Here is a 25361-nt window from a genome sequence, read left to right on the forward strand (position 1 = left end):
CGTCACCACAGCCCTCGTGTCACGTGCTGAGTTCGCTGCTGTCGGGGATTGAGAAGAATTTGAAAAGAGTTCGAGGAGGAGGACGACAAGGCAGCGGCAGGTGGTCCTCCAAGACAGGTGGGTACGTCGAAACTCTCTTAAAAAAAAAAAAAAAAAAAACCTCGTCCACCGAGTCATTAAAACGACTCGAAATGACTGACGTCTTTTTTGCGGCTTTCTGTGACTCGTCGAGTCATGTTTGACACTTGTATGAAATGTTCTGTTGGGCGACATTCATGTTGTCTTTATGTCAGCACGAACATCCGTAGCGTATTTTGATAGTATTTCCCCCCCAAAAATATATTTAATTTTTTTTTTTTTCTTAAACCAAAGAAAAACGAAACTAAGTATTGTCAAATCCGAGCGTAAAATTGTGCCAGGGAACGCCTCATGGTTTTGGACTCGTCCTCATCACTGCAGGGGAATGTTTTTTGTTTTTAAAATACGATAAATTAAGCATTTATTTAATTAGATATTCATATTTTTTGAATGATTACTCTGTATTAATGTTCCCTAGTCACTTTCAGTTTCAGTATAACAAAAATTTTAATTTACACAGGAATCCATCCATCTATTTTTTTGATTGGTTGTAGTCATTTATAGGATGTTTATGATTGTGTGTTTTTTTTTTTTTAGTATGACATATGATAAATATGATTTTGAGCAAATAATTTCTGAGGGTTGCGTGTGTGCCGCTTGGATGCACGGCACTCACGTGGGCGAGGGAAAGATAGATTTGCCAAGTAATCTGCTAAACAGGATTAACACTACTTAACGTCTCACTCACCCCACCGGGTGTCATGGTCACGTTTGTTTTGTTGACCAAGGATTTTTGCTGTTGTTTATAGAACCCTCTGGCAGAGGGCATCTACCGTAGACCCAAAACCAGGTTCTCATGTGTGGTCCTAATGGAACTCCTCTAACTCAAACTATAAATTACAAATTGGACCCTCAAAATCTAGCCAAAGTAGATGAGTATCAATCTTAATACTGTGCATTGATCAGACTACACTGATTAAAACTAAGCTATTCTTTACTACTCCATCTTGCTGGACAAATTTCATACAATTTGGCAAATGTCTCACGAGATTAACCAAAGTATCACAAGAGTCCCACGAGGTTCATCAGAATCTCACATTTGTTGAAGTAGATTTGCGGCAATTGACAAGTTTTGTCCGAGTGTCAGGGGATTCACTCAAATGAGATTTACTAAAGTCTCACAAGATTTGTCACAGTCTCACATGTTAAAGTCTCATGAGAATCAATCACATTTCGTGAGATTTTTTTCTAGAGCATTTGCAGAAAAGTCTCACGACATTCGTCAAAGTCTGACAAGATTTGTGAGAGACTCACAACATTTGCTAGTCTCAAGGGATTTTTCAAAGTCTCATGTGATTTGCTGAAGTCCCATGAGATTTATGAAGGAATTACTCGGCAGAGATCATAAAGCTGACATACATGCATGCGTTGGTGTGCGTGTGCACACGTATGTGGCAGGCGGCCATCAGCCAGCATGAACTACGTGGGCCAGCTGGCGGGTCAGGTTCTGGTGACAGTCAAGGAGCTGTACAAGGGTATCAATCAGGCCACGCTGTCGGGCTGCATCGACGTGGTGGTGGTGCGCCAGCCCGACGGATCCTTCCAGTGTTCCCCATTCCACGTACGCTTTGGAAAATTGGGAGTGCTGCGCTCCAGAGAGAAAGTGGTGAGTGCCATCAAGGTGACCAACCAACAGGAAACTCCAGACGACGACAGCAGTACTTTGTAATGTTGATGGATGATGCTGAAGATGTAGCAACAAAACAGTCTCTCGCAAAATTTACCATTAAGTTTCACAAGATTTGCTGCAGTCGATTTGATGAAGTCTAAATGAGATTTGCCCAAGTCCTTCAATGTTTGCAGGTGTCTTCTGGAATATGCCGAAGTCTGAACGAGATTAGGAGGGTCTCGTTAGACTTGCCGAAGTGTCCTAATATTTTCCAGAGTGTTACAAGATTAGCCTCAGCTATATGAGATTTGATGAGGTTTAACGAGATTTTAAACAGTAGAACAGGATTTGGTGAAGTCTGATAAGATTTTCAGAAGTCTCTCAAGATTCACCGAAGTCACACAAGATTCTCCGGAGTCTCACAAAATTTGCCATAGTCTCAGAAGATTCTGATGAGATGTATCAAAGACCATCAAGGTTTGCCAAAATAGATTTGCAGAAGTCGCCAAGAGATTTGTTCAAGTCTCATGAGTGTGTACTGATTTTGTGCTATCCACAGTAACATTTTGGCTCATTTGGTGAAAAAAAATACTTGTCAAAAATACAAACTAAAAAATAAAATAGCCACGTAAAAGAAATAAAAAAATGTTTCTGATACTCCAGATTGACATAGAAATAAATGGAGAAGCAGTGGAATTGCACATGAAACTTGGGGACAACGGTGAGGCTTTTTTTGTCCAGGAGACGGAACAATATGATGTAAGTGAGACTTCTAAGAAAAAAACAAAAAAACAATGGCTATTACTCTTTATCCTAAATTTCCATTAATGCTTGCAGGAGATCCCGGCCCACCTGGCGACCTCGCCCATCCCCACAGATGATAATAAGAACCAAGAACCCGAAGGCTGGCAAGGTCGTCCACCCAATGGCCCTGAAGAGGGTCCCAACGCGGGGGCGAAGAAGAGGAAAAGGCGGAGGCGGAAGCACAAGGCCGAGCCCCGCAAGGAGGCACACAGCCAGCCAGTAGGGGGAGAGCTGGAGCTGCCTGGACTCAGCTCGGATGAGGAGATATCCTCGCATGGCACGTGGTGAGTCACATCTTTTGGATGTCCGAAAACCTGTTGATCAGCCTGCCAGCAACCCTAATGATGACAATCATCAATACAGAAAATGTTTTGTTTTTTTATCAGGGTATCTTCAATGACAAAGGACAACGCGGGGCACTTCCGATATTCCCCAGCCACCAGCCTCGAGTGGGACAGCTACCCTTTCTCTGATGGCGACTGGTCCCCCTCCATCGAGTGAGTCCATAATTCTGTCCATGAAGGCGACATCAAAGGAAATGTTTGGGTCACTCTGTGCTCTCCTGGCATGCAGCAGCATGATGTCTGCGCCTGAGCCGGCGCTGCCCAACAGCGACTCAGAGCTGATGGTGAAGACGACAGAGAGCATGCTCAGAGCAGACGCCCACATGCAGTGGAGCTGGGGCGAGTTCCCGGAATCCACCAAGGTAGGACCAATAAAAGCCTGTTGCTAACCGAAACAATACCAATTACTCTATCTTGAAAAGTCTCACAGGATTTTAATCAAACAGGTGACCAAAAGGGAGAGGTCCGGGCCAAAGGTGCTGACCATCACACCCTCAGAGAATACACATTTCCGGGTCATCGCTGGCCTGGAGGGGCGAGACGAAGATCTTCTCTGCAGCATTGTTGAACCCCAAGCCCAGAATGCTGACTCAAGAACATCACAGCTCAGTGCAAAAGCTATTCGCAAGACCAGGTGGTCGTCTTCTCCGCCCAGCCGCAGAGAGTCAGACACCAAATTAGCAGAAATTGCTGTGAAGAGACAAGGTAAGCCTAAATTGCAGAAGTCTTTAAAGATTTGCCAAAATCTCACACAATTTACCAGATTCTCATGAGATTTGCTGTAGCGTCACAAGAACAGCCAAAAAGTCGAAAGAGAACAGCCAAAGTATCAATCTCTCAGAGAAGCCTCATGAGATTCGCAGAGAGGTCTCACAAGATTCGCCGATAGGTTTTGCAAGATTTGCCACAGAGTTTCAAGAGACTCGCAGACAAATCTCACAAGGTTACCAGACAAGCCTTACAAGATTTGCAGCGAAGTCTCACAACATTTGCTGTAGTCTCACGAGGGTTGCCAGAATCTCGCAAGCTTATTTGGAAAGTCTCACTAAATTTGCCAAAGTCTCACAAGATTTTTTGAGGACTCACAACCACTGCGAAATTATGGCTCAGTTTTGCATCTCTCATAACGAGTTGGCGTTCGAAAGACAAAGCAATAACCGGAAGGATGTGGCGCACATGAGAACAAGAACAGGAAGTGAAAGAAACCCAAGTCATCCTTTTCTCACAACACGACCGCTTCCCTTTACCGAGGTGTGAGGAAGAGGAGTCAACATCAGGGGCCAGAAGACATCTACCTGGATGACCTGAACGCCCTTGAACCCGATGTCGTCGCTCTCTATTTCCCTAAGAGGTAAAGGTACCTCATGATAGGCTCACATGCTACATCTCCTTCAAGAGTGAAGAGGTAAAATCAAAAGGGAAATTAAGTAAAACTACTCAGCCATTAAAGAGAGGGAAAGGGATGCTTGCTAGCTTCTCTCCTTTCCCAGTTAGCCATTGATGCTTTCTGCAACAACTAATACCTCATTTTGATGTGTATGCTCACGTGTCTGAGGAAAAAAAATGTCTACCTGTGTCCCCAGCGAGTCAGGACAGGTTGCGAGGCCCTGGGCGGAGACGACCGCGGCGGGAGGTACACATTCAGGTTCGCAGTCGCCGCAGTCAGTAGGCAGCAGCGGCGGCGGGAGTTTCGGGGACAGCGGGGCCGAGTGCCTTTCCGACTCGGCCGCCGACCTGCCCGACGTCACGCTGTCGCTCTGCGGCGGCGGAGGCGGCGATGACTCGGAGATCGACAGTGGTAACTGGCAACACTGGCGCCACCTGTGGGACCGCAACGCAACGCAACACATTTGATTTTGATCTTCTATTTCGTACAGAAAAATTCCAAGAATACATTATCACCTATCACGAGTTTGCGCAAAACCCCGCAATGATCGATGATCCCAATTTGGTGGTTCGGATTGGACACAGGTAAGCTTATATCTTTCTTTAAATGGACGACTTCTTGATGTAACATTATTTATCTGCAGAGCTGGTGATGTGACAGAAAGATTAGTCGGAATTGCCGACGGACGCCAGTTTTAAATTAGAGCCGGACCGGCCTATATACTATTCCCCCCCCCCGAAAAAAGGCGAATGACGGCCGACGGAAGGGTACCCAGGCTGCAGACGGATGACGATTAACAGACACTCAATTTGTCGTAAAATGCCCAGGTCTGTTTATCTGTAATAATGATTTCATCTTATCTCTCACACAGATATTACAACTGGACTCTGGCGGCGCCGCTCATCCTCAGTATGCAGGCTTTCCAGAAGAACCTCCCAAAGGTAATTTGCTCCGTGAGCCAATCTTGGATATCACATCAAGCAGGATTTGAGAAAACAGTCCCAGGAAATTTGCTGGTAAAACAAGATTTGCCAAGGTCCAATGAGAGTTCACAAAGCCTCAAAAGGTTTTCAGAAAAGTCTCATGAGAAATTGTCCAAGTCCTACACGTTTTTCCAGATTTCACAAGATTCGCCAATTAGTCTTACAAGACCGGTCTAACTCTCACGAAATTTGTCAAAGTCTGTCGAGTTTGGCCATGGTCTCACAGGTTTTGCCCGGGTCTCAGCAAATTGACCAAAGTCGAACAAGATTTCACGATTCGTCTCACGAGATTTGACAAAGTTGAACAAGCGTTGCTGAAGTCTCACCACATTTGCGGAAGTGTCTTAAGGTTTGCCAGGGTCTGACAAGATTTTCACAAGCCTTCCAAGTGTCACCTCCTGATGTGTTAGTGTCCATCATGTGAATGATTTGTACACGTGCAGGCCACAGAAGCAGCCTGGGTGAAGGACAGGATGCCCAAGAAGTCTGGACGATGGTGGTTCTGGAGAAAGAGCAGCGTCAAGCAGGTAGGCACACATCTCCAGAATTTCCCGCCTCTTTTTGCTTTGCAAATACAGTTTACGATCAGCCTGTAATCGTGCAAATGAACTAGCGGGGCATGCCTTCTTCGCATGCTGCGTTCAGTCATCCACAGAGAGCAAGCTGGAGCGACAGGGGAGTCTGACCAATGAGAGTTCAGCTCCCGACGCAGGCCCTCAAGCACAGTGAGTCACCTTAAACAAAAAGTTCGCCTGGGTCCTACAACCACCGTGTGGAAACTTGGTGTGCCATAGTAGTGCCCTGAATAAGAATAAATGTAGACATTTTACATACCGGTAATTGTTTGCATGTGTACGTTTGTGCAAACATGTTAGATTGAAAAAAAAAAAAAAGTGTCAATGAAGGCAAAAAGTTCAAGCGACGCTTCGGCTTTCCTTCAGACAGAAAACCTCAGAGTGGTCGAGCGACGACGAAACCAAAGAGCTCAACGGCGTGATCGGCGGGCGGGCGCCAAGCGAGCGTGCGGCGACGGAAGCCCCCGGCCCCGCCTACAAGAAGTCCCTGCGCCTCTCGTCTGAGCAGATCGTAAGACCTGATCACGTCAAGCTCGAAAAGACAAGCCTCAACATTCCCTTGGTCAATGCAGGAGGGCCTGAAGCTGAGGGAGGGTCCCAACCACGTGACGTTCAGCATCACCACTCAGTACCAGGGAACGTGCCGCTGCCAGGGCACCATCTACCTGTGGGACTGGAAGGACCAGGTGGTCATCTCCGACATCGACGGCACCATCACCAAGTACCGCGACCCTCCTCCCGCTGCCCCTTTTTACGCCTTCTTTTCTGAGCGCTTTTGTCACGGCAGGTCGGACGTCTTCGGCCATATCTTGCCTCAGCTCGGCAAAGACTGGACGCACGAAGGAATCGCCAAGCTCTACCACTCCGTGCACCAGTACGTTCACTCCCCTTGCTCTGTGCCCAAAAGTGCTCTGGATCCCTTAACTCGGATCCCGTTTTGCGTCAGGAACGGTTACAAGTTCCTGTACTGTTCGGCGCGGGCCATCGGCATGGCCGACATGACGCGAGGGTACCTGCGGCGGGTCAACGACGGGGGCACGCTGCTGCCCAGGGGTCCGCTCATGCTCGCGCCCAGCAGCCTCTTCTCGGCCTTCCACAGGTACGCGTGCCGCGGGCCTCGGTTTTCAGCATCACATACGTTGCCGCTCGATGACTCAGTCAAATGCCGTGACGCCGCACCGCGCGTCACCACCTGATGAGTTACCGGTCCGGTTAGAGAGATGATCGAGAAGAAACCCGAGAAGTTTAAGCTGGAATGTCTGTCGGACATCGGGAAGCTTTTCTCCGCCAGCGCGCATCCCTTCTACGCCGCCTTCGGCAACAGAGAGAGCGTGAGTGCTGGCGGCGCTTTTGATTGTGAAAGCCCCGCCGCGTCCTTCCAACTTGCTGCGACTTTCCAGGACGTGTTGGCCTACCGGCAGGCGGGCGTGTCGACTTGCCGCATCTTCACGGTGAACCCCAAGGGCGAGCTGATCCTGGAGCAAGCCAAAGGCAACAAAACCTCGTGAGTGCTCCATGAAGACGGCTCTCAAACTTTTCACTCCAAACATTTGTAGCGCTCCAAGTACCGCCATTTTGACCAACATTAAAATACATGAGCAAAGTTGGACCAGGTTTTTGTAAAAAAACAGGACAAGGGGGGATGGACGGAAATGGTGATTCAATGAAGGTCAAACGAGGCTTGTATCTCAATAACTAAGAGCAAACGGTTCTAAAAGATAAATGCAAGTGAATATTGTACTTCCAAGTTAAATACAACTGAACTGTACTTGGCAAACACATTGCACTTGGTTAAGAAGTTTAAGGCATTGTAGTTGGAGCATTTCATTGAGTGATTCTTGACGTAGCACACTTGAGGCTGACCCGTGTTGCGCTTGTGTCGGCGGTCAGGTACACGCGTCTGAGCGAGCTGGTGGAGCACGTGTTCCCCTTGCGTAGCCGCCAGCACGCCGCCGCCTTCTGCTGCCCCGAATTCAGCGCCTTCTCCTACTGGAGGCAGCCCGTCACGCACGCCTGCTTGGAGGAGCTGCTTTGACCACGGACGCCTGTTGACGTCAAGTCGGCAATTCACTGCTCAATCAACCAAGTGGACAGTTACACGGAGACGTACGCGTTTTATGTGGCCGCTTCTTTCCGTGAAAGGGGCATTCTTGCTTTCTTTGTCTGTCTGAGGAGATCACTTGTGCGCTTGCCTAAGTATTTTTGTAATGTGGATGATGATGTGGTGAGCATTTTGAAGTTTCAAAATGTCATTTTGTAGCTTTAATTGTAAACAGGGTATGTGTGTTAGTGTATATACATTGTTTTGGGATAATGTCTGGACTGAGAGGAAAGTGTCTTGTAATGCCTTCAGTGAGCAGTAGGGAACGCTGTTGTCACTGCAGAAACTCATTGAGGCTTTCATCTGGCCTCTGCTGATCATGAGCTATGCACATGCAACATCCACCTATCCATTCTGTGACCGCTTTATCCTCATGAGGGCCGCGGGTGTTCATTTGAACATATATACATAAAGTCACATCAATTAATGCAACTTCAATGTTCAATGAAATTCTTTATTTTCATCAATTCTAATGGGAAAATACAGCAATGAAAAAAAAATACAAGCAATTGAAAAGTATCAGTCATTTTGACACCATCCGAGAGTGTAGGCTGCCAAAAAGTGACATGGATATAAAAGTCATACTTTGGTGCCCTCAACCAGGCTTGACGGTTTTGGGTTGTATTTGGTGCGGTTCTACCATTCTAAGGCTGCCAAAAAGTTGTATGAAGCACTTTGATACCCTACTAAGGTTACTACTAAGGTTGGAAGGTGCCAAAAAGTGGTGCAAATTATTTTGGTACCTTCTCAATGGTATTGATGGCGCCCAAAATGGGATGGACAATTCATTTAGGTACCCACAATGTGACTGGAAGGTGCCAAAAGTGATACGGCTCACTCATTCTGGTACCCGTCAACCGGGGTGGATGGTTTTAGTGTGTATTTGGTACGTTTGCACGGTTTCAGGGGTGCCAAAAAGTGGACCGTATCACTGGTTGGTAAACTACCACTGCTGTTGAAGGGTGCCAAATAGTGAGTGCTAAGGGTCACTGTTATTGGTCGCCTTCATAAAGAATACTGTATGCCATTCTTTTACCTTTTTGCCTTCACCAACTCTGACATGAGAGGCAGACTTGGCTACCAACTAGACGGGTAGAGCAGGACGCCGCTGAAGGACGACAGGATGTGGGCGGAGTCTGCGGCGGCGTTGGTCAGCTTCCCGGCCGTCAGCGTGAGTGCCGTCCGCTCGCCCTGCCTCATGGCCACCACCAGGGTGAGCGAGGCGGGGGCGCAGAGGCTGGCGCACGGCTCGGGGGCCGCCCCCGCTCTGGAGTCCAACCTGTGGACGATGCGCTTGTCCACCCACAGCACCGCCTCCATCTTGGTGCCGGGCTGGGCGGCGAGTGTGGCGCTCAGCAGGTAGCGGCCGTCCACGGGCGCCGTGAAGACGCCTGGCAACACACACTTGTAAATGGGTTCGCAGAGCATGACTACCTGGCTTACTTCAGTAAGCTTTGTACCAACGTAGCTGGCACAGCAAAGCTAGCTTAATTCAAAACAAAGAGTTTAATTACAAAATTCAAACAACCCGCTAGCTTAATGCTAACATGAATGGAAAATTCAATTGAATAGTTAACTTTAGCCTCGACAGTCGCGCTTGTACAATTGCTGCGTTGTACTGTACCGCCTCCTGGTGGCCAAGGCGGGCAAACCGGGAGGAGCAGCACACTGAACCGGATTGCAGGTTGAAATCAGGATGCACAAACTGTTTTTTGTTTGACATTTTACTTAATTATTACTCTACGTCCAGATTACGCTCACCTGTCCTGGGGTCGTAGTGGCCTCCATCGTTGACCAGCGCCGTGTCAAATCGGATGACGCCCGCCTCGCCGCCGTGAACGGCTGCCAGAGTGAGGCCGGCGGAGAAGGAGATCTTGAGACCTTTGTGTTGCGCCACTGAGTCTGCTTCACAAACAGGAAAATGAGACTAATTCCAGAGCACGTGAATGGAAGCGTAGCAGAAAACAGAAAGAAATGACATGACTTACTGGCAACGGGAGGAAGAGTGTATGGCAGCGCCTCAGCGAGTTTTACTGGTGCAGCTTAGAGTCGGGGAGAAAGCGCTCCGTCAAATGCTGCTTCAGCACGTCGCAAAACAAAGACATTTGATTTGCAAACTCACCCGGCGCTCCGGCAAAGCCGAGCACAGGTGCCATGCTGCCGTGCGTCCCTTTGGGAAGCTTGGACGACAACGTCATCCTGCCCGGGGGGCCCGCCACGCCCGTCTCCGTGGCCAACGGCATCTGCGGGGGCGTGTCCTCGGGTCTCGGGGCTGCCGCCAGAGGAGCTCCCGCGTCCGCTGTCACGCCTGTTGAGTACATACGCAGTCCCTTTTTTTCCCCGCGTGTGTCATCAAATTATTACAATCATTCTTTTGGGAAAAACAATTCTACTAAATAACGCTAAGGACAAGGATTAGGGTGCTAAGGGACAGAGCACAGTACATACATAACATCAAATCCAAATCGTTTTTCAAGTAACCTAAACATGTCAACAGTGTGACTTTTTGTCCAAAATCCTACAGAATGGTGCCAGGAGGTGATGACTCACCACGATACTGTATGCACAAACAGCAACAGGCCCGTTGATGCGTGTGTGGAAGCCAAAAGGCATTGCTCAACACGAGCGGGCGCCATTAAAAAGCGCAGCATGTGTGTTCAATCAGCGCCGCTTCCTGCGACTGACGACGCCGCGCCTGAGTGAAAACGCAACCTCCCCTGTGTTTGTTTTTCCAAACAAACATATCACAGCCTCTTTGGCAAGACGTGCTTGTTTGAGTGGAGAACTCGACTATTCTTGGAGTTCCTCCTTTGGGTTGCGATTTGAATTTGATGTTATGAATCGACTGTCTTGAACCTCGTAGCCCTTGTTGCCAACATTGTTGAAGTGAGATCGGGTACAAAAATGAAGGCACTTGAAATGAGTGTGAGCCTGCGCCTTTTTGGCTTGGGGACGTTTGCATCGGGGTGGCAACTTGTCAAGATTTCCACTTGCAGACAGATTGACGTCGAGTTTATCTCGAGAGGCTTGAAAGTGGCCGCTCTAAATCTTGGCACGGTTTATCTCAGCATTTTGTTGCCCCCCCTCCCGTCATGCGTTTGAGCTTCCATGACTGAGCGCATCTCTTCTGGAGACAAAAGAGCCAAGAGAGTCCCCAGGGGGTCTCGTGTAGTTGCTGTGATTTTATCCCTTAAGTAGGGGGGGGGTGGGGGCGGTGCCCATAACGGGACGGAAAGAAAAACTTACCTTAAACTCAGCCAAACTTCCGTTTTAGTTCGGGGCTCTTTAATGAAAAGATGGCAACATTAAAACAACAACAACAAACACTTGATTGGAATGTCCTGGCATTTCGGTGGAAATTGTACAAAGATGGCTGATGCCCATTGTCCTGTCTTATTTTTTTTTTGTACAAAAGTGAGCTTGATCTCGGGGCAATGTAGCCAAAACGTCAGCGTGCTGGCTTGTTGCGACCTCTTGATAAGAAGGACGGACATTTGCTGCCTCAGTGGCTAAACTGGTGGCCGTGCTGGAGATAAGGCGCTCGCTGGCTCGGTCAAGCGTGATAACCTGCTGAACCGCTGACAAGAGTGGACCACAACACCCCAGCATAGCCCGCAGCTCGTTTGCAGGCCAGCAAGCGAGCGTACACGTCACCGGCACCTTCGCCCCCGTCAGCAGGGCAACCCTAGTTTTATTTGCGCAGATTTTTAAGTCAGAATCAACCACCCACCGTTTGAAAAAGCTACCTGAGCAGGTGGCAAAGCACATCGCAACCACCTGAACCAAAAACAAAATAAAGTCTTGACCTTAGGCGGAAGAATGTGATTTTGAAACTTTTTCGGAAACAAAAACCCAAGAAAACAACAACTCTTCATTCTTGACTTTTTGTTGTTGGATCACAATTTATTTTTTATCTGACAACATTTCAGTTCACAAGCTGACTGTCGTTTGCAACTTTTGTCAAAAAATGTTTTGGGGTGTATTGTCTTGAACTTGTTTTGATATATTTAGTTTTTATGATGTCATGGCATTATTTTATCACTTTTTCTTATATCAGCTTTTTCCCTCTTCACAATTTTCTTCTCGTAATTCTTATATTTTGTTTTTTTTCATCTGTAACTGTTTTCACTCAACTTATTTCGCCACAAATGCAGCCCAATTTCTATTTCCTGTGTAAATTTACAATTTCATTTTATAACTAACCTTTCTTGTTAGCGTTATCTTCATACCTTGCAACTTTTTTTCGCCAGGAAAATCCTTCCCTTACTATTCATGCAGATTTTTGACGTTCAACCAAAGTATAAAGCTGAAGGAAAGCCCAAAAGGCCTGTCACACGACGACATTAATAAATGAGACATGCGGCATACTGCGCTTTGTCTGCATTTTTACTTTCACTGAAGTCGTCTCTCGCGTGATTTGTTGAGCGCAGTTTTTAGGGCGGATGCGTTTCCTAACGGCCGCCCCGTAAAACAGTCACACGTGTACCATTGACTTCTGTGGTTAATAAGCCTTTTTCCCCCCAGGGGTCGTGGGGGGTGCAGTGCGCGAGTGGACAAGTTGTACGCTGATGGAACATGTGCCGCTGGGCTGGCCTTGGTATGCCGGTATGTCTTTCATGTGCTGCTGCTGCTGCTGTCCCATCTTGTGTGCCCACCCTGCTGGCGGTAGGGCGAGCGGGGCCTTCTGATGTGTTGCTGATGAGTTGATAAACTCCAGGGTGCATCTGGCCGCCACATGACGGCGGCATCACATGACCACCACTAATAGGCCAGAAGTGCCTTTGAGGAGACGCGAACCTGATTGGTTCCGCAATTTAGGGGCTTTGGAGGCAGTGGAATTAATAGCCGCTTCATCTTATTTGGGCTTAAGAGGGAACCAAACACAAAATTTGCGATTACATTCTAATCTCTCTCTCATCTTCTCAGTGAGCTAGGGAAGCAATCCACTATCCATCGTTGAGTTCCAGGTTTGCGGTCCCACTATTATGTGGATTTATTTATCTATTTATATTTAAATTTGCGACTATTTTGTTCAGCCTGGGGGGAATGAAAACTATTTCAGTTCAGTTCTGTTCAAGACTGAATGTCAAATTCTCCTGAGTCCTGCTTTTTACGCCGACAGAAAGCGATGAGTGTTTAAATGCGTTATTTGAACAGTTTGTTTAAAGACCTTAAAAATTGAAAGACGTCAATCCTCCAAAAACCTGCTTAGTGAGTATTTGAATAGGGTATTCCCCGATTTTTTTGTATGTTATTATTTTATATTATTATAGTAACAAGCTGCATTTAAAGGTTACCTGTCTGGATCTGGAGATCCCTCGCCACATCCGTCTGGACCTTGAGGCAGTCGCGGGCCTCCGGCCGCCTCGCATCACCGACCACCCGGGCTCCGGCCAGGAGCCTGGCGCGTTCCAGGTCCTCCAGCACCCCAACGCCATCTTTGACGGCCGCCAGCTCGCCCCGTAGGCTCTCCAGGTTTTGAAGACGGCCCTCCATGACTTGAAGCTTCTCCCAAGCCGTCTTTTGACTCTCCTCCAAGATTGTCAGGTTTGCCTCGCAGAGTCCGAGGTCCAACACGTTCACTCTGTCCTCCAAAGTGTGAGAAGAGCCACTGGGAGTGTTTGCTTTATTTCGGGGAACATCCGGAGTTTGGCGGTTGGTGTTGGAAAGACTGTCCTCCATTGAAGTGAGCTTCTCCTTCAGGCCTTTGATGGCTTCTCCGTGCTCTCTCTTCACATTCTGCTCCGCCACAGAAGAGTTTACCAGTCGCTCGATTTTGTCCAGAAGCCAGTCCGGAACCGGTCTGGTTTGTGACTCCTCCAGCTCGTTCTTCAGCTCCTGGATTTGTTGGCGGAGGTGGCTTTCTTTGGAGTCCATGCGCTCGGTCAGGCTGAGGTAGTGCTCCTCCTGGTGCTCGCACTCGTGGTACATGGACATGATCTTGTAGTCGCATGAGTTCTTCAGGTCAGCCAGCTTGATCTCCATGCCCTCCATCAGCTCTTTCCTCAAAGCGCCGAGGTTCTCGTCCACGTAGGCCCGCAGGTCGAAGACGGGCGGGGCCGCAGGGGGTTTCTCCATTAGATGCTGAATTTGCCCATCGTGCCGGTTGACACGTTCCTCCAGATGGTTCCAGGTATCGCCCTTGCTCTCAAGGAGGCTGATCTTGTTCACAAGCTCGTCCACGGAGAACAAGTCCGCGGTCCTGGTCTGGGCACCTCTGGCACTGGCAGGTTGGCCGGGCTGCCCCATCTGGTCCAGCAGCACAGCTAGCATCTTGCTTGCATCCTCCTGGAAGTCCAGCCTCAGGTTGGCCGACATGTCGGTTATCCTGGCCTGCATGTCCAGCACCATCTGGGAGAGCCGCTGCACCTCGTCCTCCAGGCCGGGACGTCGCCACGCATGGTTGCCCTGGTGGTCGCCCTTGTGGTCGCCCTTGTGGTCGCCCTTGTGGTCGCCCTTGTGGTCGCCCTTGTGGTCGCCCTTGTGGTCTGTAGGCTCGGCCGAAATGTGTCCAGAAGCCAACGGCGGCAGATTCTCTAGGTTTCGCTCTGCTATCCTGGTGGCGCTTTTCACCTCCATGCAGTCGTGGCCCTGGTAGCCCGGGCAGCACCTCCATTGCAGCTCCGTCACCGTCTTGTAGTCCAGCTTGTAAGTGGGCCTGAAGTGCGTGTGGTATCTAGGGAACATGTCGGCAATCAAGTACGTTCATGTCGGGAAAATGTCTCTCGGACCCATGCCAGAAATTTTAGAGGAAGAGGAAAACTTGAAGGCGGTCTGTAGATGGACCACCATTGAAATTTGATATCAGAAATTAAGGTGCAGTAACAGATCCATTTAATTCATTTACGGTATTTCACAAAACCACAGGGCTATTAAATCGGGGGGAAAAATGCAACTGAACTCCTCATTAATTGGACAAAATTTTAAAAACATTCAAGTGTGATTACAACTATTTAACCAGCACTTCATTCGGTATCCCAGCACACTAGCGACATTACTCATTTTGCCTTCAAAAGAATAATACAGTACCAAGTTTTGATTGACACTTGCAGTTAACAATATTTTAGTCACTTCAGAGCAGGTGTGCTACCCCAACATTACTGACCAAAATAAGAAGTCTTGTTCACATTTCTGTGCGAGCGACCAAAAATTGCACACAGGACAATTAAATGCTCAGAATAGACATGTGATGTAAAATATGTCCCCAATCAAGGTTGGGACACCTGTCAATCAAACGTCTGCACGATCATCACCCACTACGTCCATCCATCCGGGACCCTGATGCAGGACCCTGATGCAGCCCCCATGCCCATCCATCAACGTGACCACCACCCAAGACAAATCATAGCGTTCGAGACTCACATGACTTGCGGTGCACAGTTGATCACCTCCGGGGGACAAGGCAGAACCTCCGGCTGCGCAAAGCTCTCCGAGCCCGCCAGCACGGTGCAGCTGACGTTCTTGTGCACGACGTGTGCGCACCAGTTTCTGCGGCGGCAAACGGTCCATTAGTCACGGTGGACGCTCGCCTTTTACGCAGCATAAAAAGCAACAAAAAAAAAAAAAAGAAGGAATAAAGGAGACTTACTTGTTTCTTTGGCGCATTTCGGTGGTCGAGTGCGCGCCCCCATGCCGGAAGGGGGTTCCTTGTGAGACTTGGGCGCTTGTTAAGAGGACGACGAGCGGCAGGACGTGGATGGAAGACTTCATGGCGGCTTGAAATGTCCACAAATCGATTTGGAACAAGTGTCCGACGCTTCAGTGAGACTTGAAGGCAGAGCAGAGAGGATCTGACCCAACTCCACTCCAAAGTCCTGTTACGTTTGGGGTGTACACCAGCAATGAATGACTGGCACCCCCCATACGCCTTTTTCATGACGTCACTCTTCAATCATTCGGTGCATAACATGACGTACATTTGCACGAGAACTGAATGAAAAACAACAACAATAATAAAAAAGATAGTCGTATGAAGTGTTGAGGGCTCGGTAAAGCAGCTCCAAGTTCTTCTTGCTTGCCAAAGTCAGCAAAAATTTACCGTGACCAAGCAGTGAGCAAAAAGCTTTATAAACTGTTGAATGCGTCTTATTCAGATTAAAGGACGAACAATATTGCTTGTCTGAAAACGTATACGCTCCGCTGGAAAATAACCGTGCAGTGGACCGGATTTTAAAAATGTGTGAAAACTTGTTAACGTTCAACTTCTCCTTTACAATTAAAAAAAAAAAGGAGTATGAGACCTTTACACATTTTAACGTTTTCTCGCCAACTTCGAATGCGGATCATGGTGTGAATCTGCTTTAAACTTGTGGACAGAACTCAAACCCGGGCGCGTCGCTGTGTATCACAAAGCGAAAGCAGAAATCGAATGAGCTTGCTCGATTCCAATGCTGCACTGCATTAACTTAGAAAACCCAAAAGACAATACTTTTTAACCAAAAACTAGACTCACAACTACCATACGGGAGCTATTTCGCAACAGAAGTACATAACGCCTAATAGGGTAAAACACCTGGTGAAATTTTAGGATCGCAAGTAGCATTACCACTAAGACCGTTTTACAGAAGGGTCCGCTGTCTGCGATTTCCGGGCGTCCTGGAACGCACCATCCCAATGTTTTGTCTGGAGCTAATGGCGGCATTCAGTGTGAGCCGACGCTAACTAGAGTATAAACAGCAAACTTAAACCCGCGTTTTTAAATTCAAAACGAGTAGTGGGACAATGTCGGTGGTGGTGGAGAACCAACACGGGTGGCTGTTGGACGCCTGCTCACTCATCGATCAGGATTATGTGCGCTGCTTTCGACAGCATGGTGAGCTCAAGTCAGAATTCGTGGCACGCTTTAAAAGGCAGTACCTCCGGATTATGAAGAGTCGCGCTGGCGGTGGGGATAACAACATACATGCAAAAAACCAGGAGGGCTTGCAGAGCCAAGAGAGACCTTCAAATGTAAGTAATACACTTGTTAATTTAGTGTTGACGGCTAGGGGCACATTTGACCAGACTCGCATGAGCAAACGTAAAGTGGCAGAATGCACTCCCTGATCACAACATTGGCTTTAAAAAAGAGAGACATTACTTTTATAAAGAGAGCAGCGATCATTTTTCTTTGACATTCAGTGTTTGTTTCAGAAACGGAAGCGAAAGCGCAGTGAGCTCAACCAGGGAGAGATCGAGTCCAAGGCCTTTCATGAAAAGGTAAGTCTGGGCAAAGATACTGGAAGAGGCACAGAAAGGTGCAGAAGTGGACGCCCTTGGGAATGTATTGGATGAGTTGTGGGTCAAACACTTGTTGTGATTTTTTCCATGTAGTGCCCGTTTCGTGAGCGGCAAATGGTGCAAAAAGTAGCAGTGAACAGTTGCATATGTGAATTCTTTTTACAGGTCAAATTGAGTTCACCTGGAACTGTTGCGTTTTTTAGGTTCATCCTGCAATTTCACCCCAAGCTTTAATATGTTCGCCTGCAGCTAACAATTGTTTTAATAGTCGCTTAATCTGCCGATTATTTTTACCATTAATTGGTAAACCAGATTAAAAAAAAAATCACATCACTTCCATTAATTAATGGCTAATCATAATAGTTGATTGATATGATGGTCTAGTAATCGATTATTTGTCAATAACTTTTTCTGAGTTATCTTGCATCATCTGAGTCTTTATTTTGGGAAGGAGCACGTTTTAAACGGCTTCGTGTCCACGCAGGTCCGATGTGTCATTCTGGAGGGCACCGAGTCCCTGGTGGAGTCTGCCACACTTTCGGGCTACCTACGTGGAGGTGCGGATGCTGCGAAAGACCCCCAACCCTGTGCCGAGTGCAACCTGGCCAGCTTGTGCGACATGGCCAAAGAGCTCCCTCTGGTGGACGATGAGGTCCAGGACAGCTGCGTGCAGTTGCTTGACGCTAGCGGTCGCACGTCCCATCTGGACTTGTTCTCCCGCGTGACGGAAAACCCGGCACAACAGGCGGCGGTGACTATGCTGATGGGGGAAGAGTACGTCATCCCTCCACGCGCCGCCTTCCTGCTTTCGGATTTCTCCCGGATGGAGCCGCTCCTGCGATGTGAGGACGCCCACCCCACCCCACCCCACCGCCAAAAAAACGGAAAAAGTTGTGCAAACGTGCTTGTTTTCCCCCACGCAGACGGACGCAAGTTTGATGTCATCGTCGTGGATCCGCCCTGGGAAAACAAGTCTGTGAAGAGGAGTCGGAGGTAAATTTTAGACGGGCTACACGTGAAAGCAATAAAAACGGTGGTGCTTGGTCGTCAATCGAGGTACTACCCCCGTTATGTCACAGGCAGCCATTTTGAAAGAACACTTGCATTGGATCTTGATTGGCTTTTCCTCCCATTTGTGTCCTAAAAGATACGCTTGTCTGCCGTCATCTCAGCTGAAAAGACTTCCCGTGCCCCGCTTGGCGTCCCCCGACAGTCTGGTGGTCACCTGGGTGACCAACCGGCCCAGCCACCTGCGCTTCGTCCGCAATGAGTTGTACCCGCACTGGGGGGTGGAGCCCGTGGCCCAGTGGTTCTGGGTGAAGGTAGGCGGGGAAACACGCCAAAGGTCACGTCAGTGTGCTCCGAAGGCATAAGTGGCATTGATGCAATTCAAGAAGAAAAGAAACCGTTGCAAAATATGTCCACTAGAGGTCGCACTGACGACCACTTCAGTGACATTCCGAAACTGGCTCAGGATTTGACCGCACTTGTGTAGGTTCAAAGCCGGCAACCTCAAATGATTTTTTTTTTCGTCTCTTGCAGGTGACCACAGACGGTCAGTTTGTGTTCCCGCTGGACTCACCGCACAAGAAGCCTTACGAGGTGCTGATCCTGGGGCGATATCGCGGCCATTCCCGGTCCAGGTAACTTTTGCTTTGGCGGCATCTGAAATAAGAACCGAGCTTGAGCGGCAATTTGACAATTTCAACTCAGCCCCTCAGAGCGGTGCGCCGGCACCCCCGCCGTGCAAGATCAGCGGCTGATTGTCAGCATCCCCTCGGCTCTCCACTCGCACAAACCGCCACTCGCAGGTAACGCAAGGGAGATGAAAGACTTCTGTCCACGTCCGTGTGTTGTGTTGCATTTACGTTCAACAAAATGAATAGCTCAAATAGGCAGTACAAAGAAAAGAACAAGTCCAGCAAGAAAATTTAGATCCTAAAATGGGTCGGTTTGACCCGCAGGATAACAGGAGGCCCTGCTTGTTGTTTGACATGGCGGCCACTAGAGGGCACTCCAGCGCCATCAATGAGCTCCTCGCTCTTCTCTGCTGCAGAACGCTTTTCTCCTTAAAAAACGTCCCCTAACCCTTGAGTCTTACTGTGTTTGGGTCACAAAAGGACAGCTTCCCACATGCATTTGTGTCCTACCTCTGCTGGCCTTTGTGCACCTTCTGACACCAATGCCGACAGAATATGCGGAAGTTCAGTTTAATTTGATTTCATTTTGGCGTTTTCCTTTCTTAAATGGCGTTTCATTGTCGGGTGACTTGTTAGCCTTTCCTCGACGGGCCAGATGAGCTAACGCGCATCGATTTGCAAACTCTCTCGCTGACTTACGATCAAAGGCCAAGCGACGCTGAAACAGCGACATCACGTGATGTCACGGCGCGGCCGGCAGACGGATCGATGGAGCCCTTCGCGATCGCCTTGACGTCACCCCCTTTACCGCTCGCCGCCACTGGGGGGCGCAGGCGCACCATGTGGCTCCGTGACAAGATACCCACGGCATCTCTCACGCTCAGTCGGTGAGGGACTGTCACTTGTTTTTTTTTCTCGTCATGTGAGGCCGCCAGCCGGAAGCGAGCTCCGCCCCCCACCCGCTCCCCTCTCACATGGGGGTTCCTGTCAGTGACGTCTTTGCTGGCCACGGGGCCCGTAGGGGGGAAACTCCCCCCGTTGCAAGCACGACGCAACCTAGTGCCAGATGGTCAAAGCTTGCACAAGACGACAGACACAAAGAGGACCCCCGGCCCCCTCACAAAGTCTATAGCCAGTAGAACTTGCACTCCTCTGGCTTTTTGCGCTTATTCGCTCGCTGCGTGTTGGCGGCGGAGGTGCGATTGTCAGGTGTTGAGGCTCAAGGTCAGCGCCAGGCACTGTGCTGAGAATGATATTCGGGGGGTGTGGGGGGACTGTGGCACGGCGTCATTTGTTTACACGCCGAAGCCGTGAAGCGTCCGACATTAGTCTTCCTCCGCACATTGGCATGACTAAAAAAAAAATACGATTCACTGATTTCGATCATCTTGGTGGCAGCAACAAGGCCTGAACAGCTTGTTGCCTAAACGGGCCGTGGAAGTCGTGAAAAGAACTGGGAGGCGGTGCTATACAATAGCATCATGCCGGGCGGGACAAATCACGAAGAATAGAATTCAAATGTTCTAATTTGTCCTAAGGAATAAAGTATATGTGCCTGTATATTATAATAACGCAAATATCAATGCTAACGGTTAGCATGTCAAGGACATTTCCTAACCCCAGACCCCAGCCCCATATGGTCTCTAAACATGGCAGATTTTCAGGTACTGGGCGTGGAATGCATGCCGTGCACTAAACGCCACTGTGTCAAGCATTTCCTAAAAAAGGAATTAAGGTGCAAATACTGAGTTGGCAATAAGTGATTAAAGCCCTTTTTGGATCCTCTAATGACGCACGTTTGCTCCGCAGAGGTGTTGAAGGCGTACATGAAAGAGGACGGCGAGCGCCTGGAGCTGTTTGCCCGAAGCCTGCAAGCGGGTTGGACCAGCTGGGGCAACGAGGTGCTCCGCTTTCAGCACAGCAGCTACTTCACGCTCACGCCCGCCGGCCGGCCGGCCGCACCCCCGCTTTGAACTTTTTCATAAATATCCCCAAATGATCTCTGCGCTTGTTCCGTTTGATTTCCAATTCTGGAGGGAGACTATGTCGGATTGGTTATTTTTTTTGAAGGTGCTGAGTCATTGGGAGAGCTTAACGTCATTTGATTCACAAATTGTTTTGCTCGCTTTTACCAAGAACTACGGTGGCCCTTGGGGTTAAAAAAAAACAAAAAACTTTTGACCCCCCTGAATAGACGAGATGTCATAAATTCTGTTTTGAAAAATAGCACTTTAAAATTTTGTACTATATCAAAAATTAGAGTCATAACAATTAAATACAATGTAATGAATTTTTAAAAAATTGCATCTGGATTGTGTTGAATGCTTATCTGTGACTTTTTAAAGGTTTCATCTACTGTATTTCAAGGGGCATCAATGAGACACAATTTTGGCTAGTCGTGGGCGGGGCCAGTCCCAATCTTCGTTTCGTTTTTTTGTTAGTTTATAAGTTTATAAGTGAGGTACCTCAAGGCGCCACTGTCCTTTTTTAATTATTATTTTTTTAATCATCTCGGCTTTGTCGCAAGGTGACATCCAATAAAAAGCATGCAAACAAAGGTCTGTGTCCCCCCCCCCGACTTTTTCCACTCACGGCACTCTTCTGTGCTGACGAGTGGATAAAGCTAGTCTGAGAGCAAAAAAAACCCCAGACCCCTCCACGATGGCGCAAGTGGTCGGCCAAAGGCGACGTTTGGAGGTGGAGACGAGCAGCTTACCCGCTCACGAAGGAGGCCTCCATTTTGTCCATCTTCTGACCCTGTTTCAGAGACACACACACGCACGTCCATTCACAGTAAGGATAATTCAAGCATTTGAATCTTTTTGTGTGAACGTGGCGGACTGTTCCAATTCATTTGAAGTACGACACACGATGGGAAGATTCACTCAACTATGAGACAATTGACTCCAACAATGATACAAAACAATTCACTCCATTGATGTTCTTCATGCCAATTGCATACGAAAATGAAGTCAGTAATCCGATTGGCTCTATTTACCGTACAATGCTATGCTTCTGCAGTTGTACGATTCCCTCCAATTGTGGCGATGCAATACGTTTGCCTCAAATGAAGTAATAGCACATATTACGATCGATCCCCTTCGATTGTGATGCGATTTGCTCAAATCAAGAAGCGAAACGACACCATCACAATTATGGAATGATCTTTGAGCTTGAGCAGCGAGAGGGCACGATTCCCTCCGACTACGATTGTCGACTCAATGGTGCGATTCGTTGCATTTACTAAGTTTTACGATTTGCGCCCCCCAGCATCCAATCAGATTGCGCAGATGTCATCCCTTATGCTTGTACAAGCCACTAGGGGGCAGACTGTATTTGAACAACTTCAAGCGCTCCATTCAATGTTTGGCTTTGCCATTTTGGTCTCACTGACATCATCCCTTAGCATTCACACGCACTTTCTGAGCAAACTGACATTTCTTTCTTCTGCTCCTACCTCCTTTTTTTTTTTTTTTTTTTTCCCTTTCACTTCTTAAAAGCCTTTTTCCATTTCAGGATGATGTCACCGTGGTCATCTCCACGGCGCCAGAGGAAGATGAAGCACCGAGCGAGCGCCCCCACCCGCTTCCCTCCAGCTCGCCTTTGAGGTGACGTTTGACGTTTTTGCTGCAGACTTTTCACGATGACACATCATTGACACAAGCGACTTAGTCCAGATAATGGCCGGCCGACCGACCGGGCCGCCCGCCGCAGTATGTGAACGGGAAGCGCTAAGAGCAACAGTTCAGCCCGCATCCGCTAATTGAGCCCATGTTCAATCAACGGTCTCATTAAATATGTAATTGCCTGGAGGTGAACGCCACACACACACAAACCCCAAACGTAATTGGCAATTAGGTGCGGACAGGAAAACCCGTCAAACCTCTTGGAGGACTTTCATCTGCCGGCATTTGTGCTGGCTGCCAAAGTTGACCGGAAAGCGAATCCCCAGGCAATGTACGGAAAAATACTGGAGGGACAAATGGCACTCGATAATCTTGTACTTTGTCATAACATAAATAAAAGATTGTCACGAATTGGACTATTTGTGCAACCTGATTTAATGCTGCAATTCAATTCAAATCTGCTTCTGGTGTTTGTGTCCTGGCCACCGGGAGGCAGTAGAACACATGCGGTCATGCGGACCAACTAGTGCAAGTGGGGTGCTGTAATGAATATTTTGGTCGAGGATCAAGAATATATGCCAGTGGGTACTGTTCAGCGGCAGAGAAGGTCTCCAACTAAAGTCCAGTCATTTTCACTGATCCCACAGGGCAGCCCAACGAGTACAGTCGAAGGCCGTTTGCACGTGTCGCTGGTTCGTGCGTGCGTGCGTGCGTGTTCATGTCGGTTCGTAATGAGTGCAAAACATCTATGCTCATTTCTGTTTGCAACTCTTTGGTGTTTCGCATCATTTAGTAGAATTGACTTTTGTTTTGTTTAATGCGATTATTTCAAACGCAAAGCTTGCAAAAGAAGCACAGTTCAAGCGGGAGGGGGGCTTAACTAGAAAGACTTTTTTTTAAAGTCTATCACAGAATTTTCAGCTCGCGCAGGTGCGTCTGCAACCACGCTTTGCAGGGTTTCATTTTTATTCCCCTTTTTCCTCCTCCTCCAGGGAGGCCAAAGTGTTGTGAAACATTAAAATGATCAATTCTTGGCGCCGTGACGTCATCGGACCGTTTGGCCTGCTCGTTTCTGCGTCAAAGGCTTCAAAGGAACGTTCTCACACACTCTCCGAGGATTCATTCATTTCCCAATCAAAGAAAACAGTATTTTTTTTTTTTTTTTCTTCTTAATGTATTTTTCAAGCGAACATCTTCACAGAATCTGATTCAACACAGCGGCAAACACTTTGATGAAAGCTTTGGAAACGGCTACAGCAGTATCTTAAAACTTCCCAGCAGGTGCTTTTAAGTCTTCCGAGTCACTGAAACGGAGGCGACAAACTTGACGGCGGGACGGCCAAAGAAAACAAAGGCACACTAACGTCAACCAGGTAACGGCAGCCAATTGAATTGTGTCTTTTTGAGATGAAGATTTCTGGACTAACGGAGCAAGATAACCCAAATATACTGTACGAAACAGTATACTGTAAACAAATGCTATTTTTCTTTTCCATGATTGTACTCTGGATTGTGGTGAAGTACTATTTATCCCCAGCTGCTGCGCTTCCCCAGAAGTACTACAACAGATGAGAGCGCTTCCAGAATACAAAAACGCCGGCGGCAGCTCAACTTGTCTGTGCACTTAACGTTAACGTTCGTATCAGCATGCGTAGGCAGCCAAGCCCAACTTGAGCGAGCGGACGGACGGACGGACGAAGGACTCCATCCATATTCATCCAGCTCATTGTCAACTCGCATGGACGAAGGTTCACCTGTCAGTCATCGGCGAGTCCACGAGAAGCTTGAAAAGAAGACGAGACGAGAGCCGCGAATCCCGACTGAGAGACAAAAAGGCAAACAGACTGACAGGCAGGAAATGGAGCTTTTCACACTTGATGAAATGTATTCATGACGAGGCTTCTCACTGGTCCATTTCCAGCAGACAGCCATAAGATGTAAAGACGTCTTTCACGGCCTCCCTCGTGACTTTTTATGACTTGTCCGCCGTATTTCAACAGCTGGAGATGTGGCCTCTTGACTTCATCCTGCCGGTGTGCCCTACCCACCCCGGCTGTGTGACGTACGTGACAGCGGCGGCGGCGGCGGCGGCGACACTGCGCCCCGCGGTTGTGATATCTGCCGCCGCACCGTTGGGCCGCCTCCCGCCGACTCGCAAATGTCAACGCGGTGAGCTTTTCTCGGGATTATTCAACAAACATGCTTTGCGCTAGCCATCGCTCAATGGTGGCTTCAGTGATTTTGCGAGCTTCTTTTCAATGGTTTTCTTGTCTCATGAAGCAATTGTTGTTTCCGTCGCGAGTTGTTACCACAGCTAGAGAGCTAGCTACGCATTTTTACGTCTGTCATTATTCAAACCAACGTGCATCCGACAGAGATGACACCTGTCCAGGAAAAACACTTCCCGGCGCAAAAGGAAGCACTCGGAAAAAAAAAAATTGAATTTTGCTCCGAACTTTCATGGTATTCTTGATCCTCTACAAAGAACGACTATCATTATTGCAGCTTAGTTGTTATGACCTTCTGCGTTTTATCCTTTTCATGCACGAATAATGATAACCTACATTGGAATTTGGGGGGGGGGAGTTCATGTAGGAGAGAATACGTTTTGAATCGCTGTCCACTGTCATTATACGGTGAACACACCAAAAGCGTGAATGCAGGAAATAATGCACACATTGTTTAATTCTTTACATCCTATTTCATGATGTTATTACTGTATGGTGATGACGATATAAAGTCAATTTATGTGCCATTTTCCTATTAAAAACGCAAGTGCATTCTTACAAAGGCAATGTATAAAAGCAAACTGTAGCTGTTACGTTCTTATGGGCTCTTCCAGGTCAAGTTTGATTCAACGAGTGAAAAATGTTTTTTCGCTGAAGCGCAGAAACAATTTCTTTCTTTTGTCCCTTCGGACGTGAAGCAACATGTT

General features: G+C 48.0%; 3 protein-coding genes across 17 annotated transcripts in view; 2 read left to right on the forward strand and 1 right to left on the reverse strand.

Moving 5' to 3' along the window:
• On the forward strand, nucleotides 1-8373 carry LOC147127055 (phosphatidate phosphatase LPIN2-like). Of its 10 annotated transcripts, none has more exons than XM_086020663.1 (20): nucleotides 1-117; nucleotides 1537-1744; nucleotides 2411-2506; nucleotides 2585-2835; nucleotides 2938-3048; nucleotides 3125-3257; nucleotides 3342-3600; nucleotides 4147-4246; nucleotides 4479-4693; nucleotides 4773-4866; nucleotides 5154-5223; nucleotides 5709-5792; nucleotides 5911-5990; nucleotides 6207-6351; nucleotides 6413-6561; nucleotides 6628-6714; nucleotides 6787-6939; nucleotides 7057-7171; nucleotides 7241-7344; nucleotides 7731-8373. In XM_086020663.1, the coding sequence occupies exons 2-20, from the start codon at nucleotides 1553-1555 to the stop codon at nucleotides 7873-7875; spliced, it is 2583 nt and encodes an 860-aa protein (XP_085876789.1). In that variant the 5' UTR covers nucleotides 1-117; nucleotides 1537-1552; the 3' UTR covers nucleotides 7876-8373. The 10 variants fall into 10 exon arrangements, 9 of the variants coding, with proteins under 9 accessions (XP_085876789.1, XP_085876792.1, XP_085876788.1 ...); XM_086020666.1 differs by having other exon boundaries at nucleotides 3128-3257; XR_015084238.1 differs by lacking the exon at nucleotides 7731-8373 and having other exon boundaries at nucleotides 6413-6526.
• The window catches only part of emilin2b (elastin microfibril interfacer 2b), a 25642-nt gene continuing 4848 nt past the window's right edge, over nucleotides 4568-25361 (reverse strand). The window contains exons 3-16 of one of the 6 annotated variants that reach the window (XM_086020674.1): nucleotides 21517-21557; nucleotides 18743-18825; nucleotides 15530-15755; nucleotides 15304-15429; nucleotides 13239-14617; nucleotides 10064-10249; nucleotides 9930-9983; nucleotides 9703-9846; nucleotides 8978-9332; nucleotides 7704-7885; nucleotides 7256-7315; nucleotides 6854-7032; nucleotides 5592-5767; nucleotides 4568-4716 (exon numbers count right to left, since the gene is read on the reverse strand). In XM_086020674.1, the coding sequence (XP_085876800.1) occupies nucleotides 9019-9332; nucleotides 9703-9846; nucleotides 9930-9983; nucleotides 10064-10249; nucleotides 13239-14617; nucleotides 15304-15429; nucleotides 15530-15651 (2325 nt within the window). In that variant the 5' untranslated portion in view covers nucleotides 15652-15755; nucleotides 18743-18825; nucleotides 21517-21557 and the 3' untranslated portion in view covers nucleotides 4568-4716; nucleotides 5592-5767; nucleotides 6854-7032; ... (1 more) ...; nucleotides 7704-7885; nucleotides 8978-9018. Of the gene's footprint in view, nucleotides 4717-5591; nucleotides 7033-7255; nucleotides 7316-7703; nucleotides 7886-8977; nucleotides 9333-9702; nucleotides 9847-9929; nucleotides 9984-10063; nucleotides 10250-13238; nucleotides 14618-15303; nucleotides 15430-15529; nucleotides 15756-18742; nucleotides 19234-21516; nucleotides 21558-25361 lie in introns of those variants that run through there. The other 5 variants (XM_086020678.1, XM_086020673.1, XM_086020677.1 and 2 more) reach the window with 5 other exon arrangements.
• Nucleotides 16462-22815, forward strand: mettl4 (methyltransferase 4, N6-adenosine). The gene is made up of 9 exons (XM_086020682.1): nucleotides 16462-16890; nucleotides 17074-17139; nucleotides 17645-18002; nucleotides 18084-18153; nucleotides 18308-18482; nucleotides 18703-18803; nucleotides 18874-18971; nucleotides 20610-20701; nucleotides 22317-22815. Exons 1-9 carry the CDS (start codon nucleotides 16663-16665, stop codon nucleotides 22410-22412), a joined length of 1284 nt encoding a protein of 427 aa, XP_085876808.1. The 5' UTR covers nucleotides 16462-16662; the 3' UTR covers nucleotides 22413-22815.

The sequence above is a fragment of the Filicampus tigris genome, chromosome 21 (genome assembly GCF_054856515.1).
Source record: "Filicampus tigris isolate MCC_2025a chromosome 21, RoL_Ftig_1.0, whole genome shotgun sequence".
NCBI classification, from domain to species: Eukaryota; Metazoa; Chordata; class Actinopteri; order Syngnathiformes; family Syngnathidae; genus Filicampus; species Filicampus tigris.